Source organism: Panthera uncia, chromosome C2 (assembly GCF_023721935.1).
Source record: "Panthera uncia isolate 11264 chromosome C2, Puncia_PCG_1.0, whole genome shotgun sequence".
NCBI lineage: Eukaryota > Metazoa > Chordata > Mammalia > Carnivora > Felidae > Panthera > Panthera uncia.
The window spans coordinates 5,958,512-5,969,737 of NC_064810.1; the positions used below are offsets into that span (position 1 = coordinate 5,958,512).

Sequence of the window (11,226 nt, forward strand, 5' to 3'; positions counted from 1 at the left end):
CCTGGCTGAAGTCGGACGCTTAACCGACTGCGCCACCCAGGCGCCCCTTAAGGGCCACTTCTTGATAACGGAGACCGTGCTATTTCCAAAGAGGTGTATTGGGTTAGAGTGTGATAACACTTAAAAAAATTGAGAATAGTAAAATAAAACTTTTAAAAGAGAGTGAAAGCCATGGTGGAAAACCATTGTTTTTAAAACCAAAGATGAGATAAATATTGTAACTGCCATGCGTTTGACCGTTAGGAAAACTACCCTGGGGAACAGAGTAGGAAGGGGAGAACGGAGGCAGAGGGAGAACGAGCCCTCCCCCAGGCTTGTAAAGGGAGATTCGCAAATGCAGCTCAATTGACATAAATGCCTGGCCCTGAATTCTGGGAAATTTACTAAAAGGATTCTTAAAAATGGTGTACGGAGTAATATTCCATGTTATAACATCTACTTGCCTTGTAGCAGATGTCGAAGTTTTCAAGGGGTCTTTTCTTATGCCTACCCACAACAACAGCATAAATCAAAACATAAATCAGAGCCATCCGAAAGTGCTTCTGTAGGGAACTACTTAATAAAAATATAATCCAGGACTGTTGCTTTCTGGTCATCTCAACTTTTTAAAAAATTATGCATAGGAGCACCTGGGTGGCCCAGTCAGTTAAGGGTCCAACTCTTGACTTCAGCATAGGTCATGATCTCACAGTTCATGAGTTCAAGCCCCACATCGGGCTCTGTGCTGACAGCTCAGAGTCTGGAGCCTGCTTGGGATTCTGTCTCTCCCTTTCTCTGCCCTGCCCCTCCTCTCTCTCTCGCTCTCAAAACAAATAAACATTTTTTTAAATTATGCATAGGAATGGTTATAGGGTAATAAAATGCTAACTTTTTATTTCTGAAAAATAAAATTGTGGCTGACTTTTTTTTTTTCTTTTGAGAGAAACAGACCACAAGCAGGGGAGGGGCAGAGAGAGAGAGAGAGAGAGAGAGAGAAAGAGAGACAAAGAATCCGAAGCAGGCTTCAGGCTCTGAGCTGTCAGCACAGAGCCCAACATGGGACTCAAACCCACGAACCATGAGATCATGACCTGAGCCGAAGTCGGACACTTAACAGAATCACCCCAGTGCCCCAATTGTAGTCAACTTTTAAATTTATTCCTATGATTTTCGACAATGAACATACTCTATAACCAACAGGAAAAAAAGGTTTTATAATAAAAACAAGAGAGCCACTTCCTGTAGTCTGGAAGACAAGGAACTCCAGCATTCCTGCTCATTAAGCAAGCTAAAAATGTTGTGCCAGCTCTAACGAACATGTGTTCAGTTTTCAACTAGGTCGCACAGCCGGTAAACACGAAGTGAAAGCAGGTACCCAGAGAGGCAGGTAAACAGAGCTCTGAAGTCAGCTCTTGCCTAAGGCATTTGCCACAACTGGAGAACTGAGTCTCCAGGACAAAACCCAGTGGGACAAAGTCTGTCCACCCAAGCAGGGGCCTGCCAGGAGCCCCACCCATGGGATGGAAGGCTGGGACATCCAGGGCCTCCAGCCTCCAGGACCTGGAGAAATTGTCTCAGACTCTGAGAGTCTGTAGCCAGTCTGCCCTCAACCTCCCGGGAAGCCTGAAAACTGGATTACCTACAGAGGGCAGTAGAAATGCAAACTGTCGGGGCGCCTGGGTGGCTCAGTCGGTTAAGCGTCTGACTTCGGCTCAGGGCATGATCTCGCGGTCCGTGAGTTGGAGCCCCGCGTCGGGCTCTGTGCTGACAGCTCAGAGCCTGGAGCCCGTTTTGGATTCTGTGTCTCCCTCTCTCTCTGACCCTCCCCCGTTCATGCTCTGTCTCTCTCTGTCTCAAAAATAAATAAACGTTAAAGAAATGCAAACTGTCTGTAAAAGCCTGTCCTTAACCCAGGTCTCAAGAAATCCCCACAGATAATTTTGTTTTGTTTTGTTTTAATGTTTATTTTTGAGAGGGAAAGAGAGAGACAGAGGTGAGTAGAGGAGGGGCAGAGAGAGAGGGAGACACAGAATCCAAGGCAGGCTGCAGGCTCCGAGCTGTCCGCACAGAGCCCGGCTCGGGGCCTGAACCTGTGAACCGCGGGATCATCACCTGAGCTGAAGTCGGATGCCCAACCAACTCAAGTCATCCAGGTGCCCCATCCTCAAAGATTATTTTAAAACTCCGGCCAGGTCAAGGAAGAGTGAACTAGTCGACTAGGATTCTACCCCTCATCCAGGCAACAGAAGGGTATCAACCCCAAAAGGAAATGTTGGTGGGTTTATGTGTAAAGATCTCCACTTGATTTATCATAAATGTAAAGCAGACCATAAAGAGAGCTTTAGGTGTTCAAGATCATGACCTGAGCGGAAATCAAGAGTCAGACACTTAACCGACTGACCCACCTAGGCGCCCCTATATCCAGTATTTTTTAATAGAAATGCAAAACCTATAGCTATCCATAAACAAATAGAAAAAAAGAAAAGCACAAATGTTAATACCAGTAATCCCTGCTCTGTGCAATCATGGACTTTGTTTCCTTGCTTCCAAGTAGGAGTTGTTTGTTTTTTTAATTTTTTTTTTTAATGTTTACTATTTATTTTTGAGAGAGAAAGAGAGACAGAGACAGAGTGCGAGCAGGGGAGGGGCAGAGAGAGAGGGAGACACAGACTCCAAAGCAGGCTCGGGTTCTGAGCTGTCAGCATAGAGCCTCACATGGATCTCAAACTCACAAGCTGTGAGATCATGAGCTGAGCTGAAGTCGGTCGCTCAACCGACTGAGCTACCCAGGCGCCCCTAGGTATTACTTTTATAATTAAAAAAAAATTATTTTAAAAACACATCCATCAATATTCATATACACACCGGGTATCGTTGGAAGAGTCGTTTTTTTTTTTTTAAATGAGCAGTTACTATTTTTTTAGGTATTACTTTTTTTTTTAATGTTTATTTATCTCTGAGACAGAGACAGACATAGCATGAGTGGGGGAGGGGCAGAGAGAGAGGGAGACAGAATCTGAAACAGGCTCCAGGCTCCGAGCTGTCAGCACAGAGCCCGATGCGGGGCTCGAACTCACAAACCGTGAGATCATGACCGGAGCTGAAGTCGATCACTCAACCGACTGAGCCACCCAGGCACCCCTAGGTATTACTTTTACAATTAAAAAAATTATTTTAAAAACGCATCCATCAATATTCATATACACACGGGGTATCGTTGGGAGAGTCGTAAGAAACTGGTACTGACGGGAAACAGAAAGTGGGCTGACAGGACACTCACCGGTCAGAAGATAGATCTACTTTTCACTGTATCCCTTTCTGTATCTCGTGAATCCAGTACGATGTTTATTATCTATTTAAAAACAGACTTTTAAAAAGCCGCGATGCTGTAAAACACGACGGCAGTGTAAACGTCCCCGACGTAACCTTCACAAACAAGTACTGCGTGCGGAACGGACACGGGCCGGGACTGCGCGTCTCCTCCTCCAGCCTCGGTGACAGCCGTCAAAATCCTTGAGTATTACGCGGAAGATCAGATCATTAGGAGACGAGCCAGGGTCTTGTCAGGGAGACTGAACACGGACTAGTGATCCACGGGGATCCCTGCGCACGCCGTGCCCGGCCACCGAGGCTCCATACAACCTGCCTCCAGGCCTGCAGCTCGCTCAGTGCGGGCGGCAGGCACGCGGCCTTGAGGGCCTGGCCCCGGAGGCTCCCCGGTGCCCCCCCTTCGCCTCGGCAGGTGGGCCTCTCATCCTTTGTGGCCAAAACACCCCCTCGGATGCTTTCGCTAGAAATACTCCCGTGATGCCTGCTCCACGTCCTTTCTGAGAAAAGCTAAGTCAGCCCGGGGCTGGGAAGTCTGAAGGAACGAGAAGGGGAACCTGACCCCGACTCTGGAGACACACTAGAGCGTTCTGGCACCTTGTCTTTTCCCGGCACAACTGGTAGCTTCTCAGGTCATTAGGGGACTCGGGAATACAAATACTACCTTTTTTTTTTTTTAATTTTTTTTTTCAACGTTTTTTATTTATTTTTGGGACAGAGAGAGACAGAGCATGAACGGGGGAGGGGCAGAGAGAGAGGGAGACACAGAATCGGAAACAGGCTCCAGGCTCCGAGCCATCAGCCCAGAGCCTGATTCGGGGCTCGAACTCACAGACCGCGAGATCGTGACCTGGCTGAAGTCGGACGCTTAACCGACTGCGCCACCCAGGCGCCCCAAATACTACCTTTTAAAAACCAGTGACAGGATTTAGTTTTAAGGTGCAGTGGCCAACTGAGTTAACAGTCAAAGCCCTCTGTCACCTGTCACATTTCCAAACTGGTCATAGCAAGTTAAGTAATCATAAGGAAGGAAAAGTCACACAAGCCCTTGCAAAACTTTTAATTATAAAAAAGTGTTTTACACGGAGAAACTAGACTCATCGTGATCGTTTCACAGTGTGTACAAATACCAATCACTATGTCGTACTCATGAAACTAATACATTATGTGTCAATTATAATTCAAAAAAAAGAGCAACAGTAAAAAAGAAGTGTTTTTAAAAATGTATCCACTCAAATTAATTTAATCAGAATTCCCAGTTTAAGTTTGTTCCATTCTACAGAGCATATTAAATGCTTAAAAAACACACTTCATTTGAAATGCTTTAAATATAAAACATACAATTCAAGCATAAAACAATGCATTATGATCTCATGAATACATTACAAAACACAGTGATGAAACATCCACAGCTTCAGATAAGTAGATAATACTATACAAAGGCTTGCCCAACACGTGACATTTCAACACAGGAAGGGAAAAAACACAAGCAATGTCAGATAGTGTTACTCTTAGCAGTACTACACGAGATTCCAAATTCCACTGGCGGTATTAAAGTTAAATTGCTTTCTAATCTGGGTCAAGAATAGCACAAAGTCTTTAGAGTACTTAAGTTAGAAAACCGACTTCCCATTGGCAACATGACCTTTAAAATACGCCAACAGGGCAAACCCCGAGTCACAGCGTGTGGACACCCACGCCACACCCTTCTCCCGACAAACGTGCGGCTCTGCTGGCCGGGGCACTCGCCTGAGAGACCAGAGACCGGCCGTCTGGCTCAACGACAAGTGCACAAGATCAGGCCTCTCGTATCTCACGTAAGATCCAAGAACAAACACATTCAACAAAAAAACCTAACCTGTGTGCTTCTGTTGCCTTTAAAAAAAAAAAAAAGTATCAGGTTTTTAACCTATAAGGGAAAATCCACTGTTGACAAGTGTCTCAGCTGGACTCGTCTGGTCTCTCAGCTGAAAGGGTGCAGCACAATAGCCACGACTTTGTTACAGACTAAAATCCAACAGGTGATTCCAACACCACCTAGAAACCAAGAAATTCAACATCAGAGAGCATGCCAATGGTTCTGCCCGTATTTCCGGCCTCTGCTACCTTTAATTTACAGGAATCCAACCCTTTCTCAGCAGTGCTAGGCTATGAAAAACTCAGACTGTGTCTCCTGGATTCAAACTCATCAGACCTGATTCACAGGCTGCCTCCTTCATTCAGTAAGAATCACACGAACTGGCAATGATGCGAATTTCTTTCCTGCCAGAGAGGTGTGTTGTTATTTACGACATTAATAAATTAGAAAACCACCCTGTAAGACTATTTGTTTTTCCTTCTCAAAATACTGTTATAAACTAGGCCATGTCTACCCTTGCCGTTCGTGCCCAGGTGATGACGAAGCAATAGGAAAGCAGGCTGCAAGAGTGCCGGTGGCCCCCGAGATGCCTGGGCCTCGTGCTCTCCTGCTCAGCAGCCCTGACAGCCCACCAGCAGTGCCCACAAGGCTGGGGGGAGAAGAGGGGCAGAGGGAGAAGGATGCGGTGAAATTGGAGTCTTTGGGAACAGTCATTCTTTTTCACTCAGTAAATTACTTCCAGCACGATCACAAAACACAACCAAAGGCTGGTGGGCAAGGATGCACGTTGCAGAATACAGACTGCATAACCAGACTACGACAGTAAAAAATTAGGACCTAAACAAATATCTTTAACAGAGAAATTAATGAAGAGCAGTTTTTTGAAATTCCTTCAAAAGTCTACTGATACGGGAAAGGGTTTACAATATAAAGTAAAAGGGGATATGAAGTTACATGTACCAGACGACTTTAATTGTATAAAACAAATAGAAAATAAGACTGGAAAAACATACCACAAAGTTAAGAGAAGTTATCTATAGCCCATGAGATGGTTTTAAAATTGTTCTTGTCTTTCTAATCATTAATGATATGTACTACTTTTAACATCCCAAGGATGTTACCTTTCAAAAATAAAGGAACAGCCAATAGCAGTAAATGCTGGAGAAATGCCACGCGTGAGGAACGAAGAGAGGTCACAGAATCTAGGGACTAGAGATTGGCGTTTCAATGAACAGGGTATCAAACTCAAGGAGTGGACCTCGATTCTGGAAGCAGACTGGACAGAGAACTCTAGCACTCCTACCGACCATGCCGGTGACGCTGGCCACGGCAGGTAACTTCTCTAGGCCTGTTTCTTCACCGCGAGCCTGCTGCGAGGCCCAGACACCAAGAACTGCTCACTAGTGAATGGACGAGGTGGGGGTTACTTCACCTCGTACCCCACATGTCCATATTCTTCCCCTGGGATTTCCAGAAAACTCTTACCTGCTACTCTGGTAGGAAATGCTACCAGGCGGTCTAGCGGAGTTATCCATTTACTCGGTACCACGGCCACAGGGACAGAGTAGTATTTCCAAATGAGTGACACCATCAGGGCAGCCTGCAAAGACACTGCCGGTGAGCGGACAACCTGCCAGTGACACAACCAATAACCAAGAAAGACGAGAAACGCGCAAACATGCTAAGGAAACTCTCCAAACCGACGAGGTCAAGCCCTGTCAATCAGTCCTCGCGGGAAACAGACCCAGACGCACAGCCACTAATTTCCGCTGGCGGCACCCTGAAATAGTGTCTAATTAGAGACTCGTCCACAGGACATTGGCACGCACTGCTGCCAAGTGGGGTAGCCTTCTGTGAGCTGGCGTTTTACTGTTTTAATATGAATAACAAATACGCACTATTAAATTAGCTGATAAACCAACCCGGGTCCCGCATAACGAAGGGGTTCTTTCCTCATGGAGCATCTCCTTTAAGTAGCCAGACTATGATAAACACACCTTATTAGTGACAAAAGTGATCTCACGCCTCTGTGATCCTTGGAAAACCAGTCCATCTCCCACCCACACACGGTGCTGGCCTCTGCTCGAGGAGGGAGCCCAGGGAGTCTACACGGTAGGCAGCGAAGCAGCATCCCTTCGGTTGTCCTCACCCATTTCGTGGCCTTGAATCAGCCACTCAAACGAGCGACCATAAAAGAGGGAATCTGGCTCAATTCCTGCCCTCGGGAAACCAGCCAGTGTCACAGTGACAATGCCTCGGGGTGAGTACTGAAATGTACCCAGACAACCTGGGCTGTGTGGGGCGGGCCCAAATCCTTTCCCCAGTGAGGACCACGTGTAGCGCTGAAACCCAGAGGTCACTGAAGGCAGCCGCTCGTGCGTGCGCAGCACATCCATGACCTCAGAGTATCGCAGCAGAAGCAGGGGTTCCGCAGGAACCTTCCGACCCCAGACAGGAAAGCTGGGAATCAATGGGCTGGACTTTAACGAGAACAGCACCCCCCACCACCCCCCCGCGGAGAGCGGGCAGTCACTTCCACGTCCACACACCACACAACAGCCAGCGACCCAAACCGGCACTCTCACAAAATACGCTCTCTAGGGGCGCCTGGGTGGCTCAGTCGGTTAAGCGTGGGACTTCGGCTCAGGTCATGATCTCACAGGTTGTGGGATCAAGCCCCGCGTCGGGCTCTGTGCCGACAGCTCGGAGGCTGGATCCTGCTTCGGATTCTGTGTCTCCCTCTCTCTCTGCCCCTCCCCTGCTCATGCTCTGTCTCTCTCTGTCTCAAAAATAAAACATTTTTTTAAAAAATTAAAAAAAAACAAAAAACAAAACGCTGTCTAAATAAGCTTCTCTCCCTTCCCCACACGCTCCCCAAACTGCATTGGAATAAAGGCAGTAGGAAAGAGCTCCAGGGAAGCTACTTCAGCATTCATGTGCTGAAAACTTCAACATCTCACAATTCCAACCGAGAAAGGCTTTCTCGGAGCCCTCGCGCACCGCTGGTGGGAACACAGCCGGTGCAGCCACTGCAAAACAGTATGGAGGTTCCTCAAAACATTAAACACACAATTACCGTAGAATTCCATTAAACATAGAATTCCACTACTGGGTATTTGCCCAAAGGAAACGAAAACACTAATTTGAAAAACTATACAGCCATCCTTATGCTTACTGCAGTATTACTTACATTAGCCAAGATACGGAAGCAAAATGTCCAGTGACAGATGAATGGATAAAGAGGAGGTGGACACACACACACACACACACACACACACGCGCGCGCGCGCGCACTGGAATACTACTCAGCCATTAAAAAGAATGAGATCTTGGGGCGCCTGGGTGTCTCAGTCGGTTAAGCGTCCGACTCTTGGTTTCGTCTCGGGTCATGATTTCATGGTATTGTGAGTTCAAGCCCCGTGTCAGACTCTGCGCTGGTGGCACAGAGCCCGCTAGGGATTCTGTGTCTCCCTCTCTCTCCGCCCCTCCCCTGCTCGTGCTGTCTCTGTCTCTCTCAAAATAAATAAATAAACTTAAAAAAAAGAAAAATAAAAAGATGAGATCTTGCCATTTGCAACATCATGGACGAACCTAGAGAATACAGTGCTGTGTGAAATAAGTCAGACAGAGAAAGACAAATACCATATCATTTCGCTCACATGTGGAATCTAAAAAAACAAGATGAATAAACACAAAAACTAGGACCTAAATAAATTTAAAAAAAAGCAGATGGTGACCACCACTCTCCTGGCGAGCACCAAGTAACACAGAAAACTGTTGATTCATTATGCTGTACACCTGAAACTAACACTGTGTGTCGTACTTCAACTCAAAGAGAGACAGAAAGGCTTTCTTCTAGTCTAACTTATAAATCCACAGTGCTCGGTTCCATGCTGGCAGGATGATGCAGCACAGCAGCTGAGAGTGGAAAAGCCTGAATTCTCACAGCTGGACTCTGGGGGCTGCAGAGTTCTGGAGGACAGTCTGGTACCAATTTTAAGGACCCCAGGTGACACAATACGGCACTTACTTGCAATATATAGAAGGCAACACTTATAACCCATTTTATCTTGGCCAATTGGGCTGTCCGAGCTTTCACTGAAAGGAAAACAAGGATGAAATCATTATTATCAGTCCTGAAAAATGAAGAAAATACTCAAAGTACACAGAAATGTCATTTTCATTTTATAAAATGTTTTCTAATTCAGTGTATTTAGAAATTATAAACCAGACAGGTGCCTGGGTGGCTCAGTCAGACATCCGATTCTGGACTTCGGCTCAGGTCGTGCTCTCGTGGCTCATGAGTTCGAGCCCCAAGTCGGGCTCGGTGCTGACAGCTCAGAGCCTGGAGCCTACTTCAGATCCTGTGTCTCCCTCTCGGTCTCTGCCCCTCCCCGACTTGTGTGTGTGCGTGCGCTCTCTCTCAAAAATAAACTTTGCAAAAAAAAAAAGAAAATATAAAACAGAATTTCTTAAAAGCCACACATTATGCCAGTCATTGAAATAGAATCACACACAGATTATAAGATTTGAAGCTTTAATTGTGAAAATGCTTAAAACTATCCATCTACATCAGAGATTCCTTTTATAGTGCACTTATCACTCGCCAAGAGGACTATATTTGCTCCCCAGGCCTCCCTGTCTACACAGCACACTAACCCAGAAGTGGAAACCTGGCTAGTCCTGGGCCTGGGTGGGCCCTTCCATATGTCTTACGAGCCATGGAGACAGCTCTCTCACCCAGCACATGGGTGAAAAACGTCTTCGTCACAGGAGACTGCTAGGGGTGGTGGCAAAAGTAGCGGTGAACAAGACCAAACCCCGACCCTGAAGTCTATACTGGGGTAAGGACACTGCTGGGCATTTCTGAGAGTATTCACAAAAGCCCGTGGGAATCCAGTATGACATTTTCTCAGGCTTATCTCAAAATATACTGAATTTGAAAATGTCTACCTACAGAAAACGAAGAAAAACTCAGAAGATGTTAGTTGTTTCTGTGTTTAGGAAGCAAAGGTTCACAGGCAAGTAAGGAGAAAGTAATAATGATCACTGGGTTTCTTCCAGACAACCTAAAAGTTCCTTTCAACAGTTAGAACATCGAAGAATCGAAACATATATTCTACGAATCTTTATATAAAAACTTCTCTATTAATCAGCTCTCGTAAAGCTTTCCACACTACAACTGAAACCAGTACCGTGAGTTTTGAGCTTATCCGTCATCTTGTTGATCTTTCTCTCCAGCCTGGCATATCTGGCGAATTCATCCATCATGTTGACGGTGGAGAGTTCTTGCTTCATACCCTGGATCTCCGCTCTCATCTGCGACTCCTGCTCGGCGTCCTTCTGCAGCACCCTGGACATCTGGTGGGGCGGACAGCGGGGATCAGCGCCTTTCCACGGGGGTACACCTTCTCCCCCACGTCCTCCACCACTCCACTGAGGTCTCTTCCAGCGGGGCGGGCTGCCCCTTACCTACATAGCCAGCCTCGGCTGCCCGGTCCTCCTGCCCCCACAACCACCACAAAGACAAAAACTCCCTCTGATGTGGACCATTATTCACATTATACGTTTCCTTTTGCAGATATGCTCATGGATCGCTCTGGTACAAATGGATGTATCTTTCACTCTAACCACAAAACGGTGATTACAGAATGAAAACCAATTCCAGTTGCCACTCGGTTGACAAGGAGCACACATCCTCTTAGGTAGGCAGAGGAAGGTGGGCGTAGGGGGCCAGTGAGGAGGGCGTAGCCCAGCAGGAGGAGGGCACTCCCACAGAGGGGCACCTTGGCAAGGGTTTCAGAGCCAAGCACAGTGCTACAGGGGTCTCCAAGAAAGGGCGGCCTGGCATTAGAGTGAGCGCAGGAGTCATACAGGATACAGGCTGGGAGCACCCAGCCAAACACAGAGACAGAGCCCAAGAGGGGCTGGCCGGCATGGGGGATGGGGGGAGCAGGCATCGCGGGGGGCAGGCACGGGGTGGGGGGAGCAGGCATGGGGGGCAGGCATGGGGGATGGGGGAGGAGCAGGTGTGGGGGAGCAGGCACAGGGGTGAGGGGGAG

The 11,226-nt window shown here is 47.1% G+C and overlaps 1 protein-coding gene across 5 annotated transcripts in view; it reads right to left on the minus strand.

Annotated features, from left to right (window-relative positions):
- Positions 1-11,226, minus strand: part of GET1 (guided entry of tail-anchored proteins factor 1) — a 65,462-nt gene that overhangs the window by 45,525 nt on the left and 8,711 nt on the right. For 3 of the 5 annotated variants that reach the window (XM_049627847.1, XM_049627849.1, XM_049627850.1), the window contains exons 2-4: positions 10,360-10,525; positions 9,195-9,262; positions 6,650-6,764 (exon numbers count right to left, since the gene is read on the minus strand). In XM_049627847.1, the coding sequence (XP_049483804.1) occupies positions 6,650-6,764; positions 9,195-9,262; positions 10,360-10,525 (349 nt within the window). Of the gene's footprint in view, positions 1-4,469; positions 5,344-6,649; positions 6,765-9,194; positions 9,263-10,359; positions 10,526-11,226 lie in introns of those variants that run through there. The other 2 variants (XM_049627851.1, XM_049627848.1) reach the window with 1 other exon arrangement.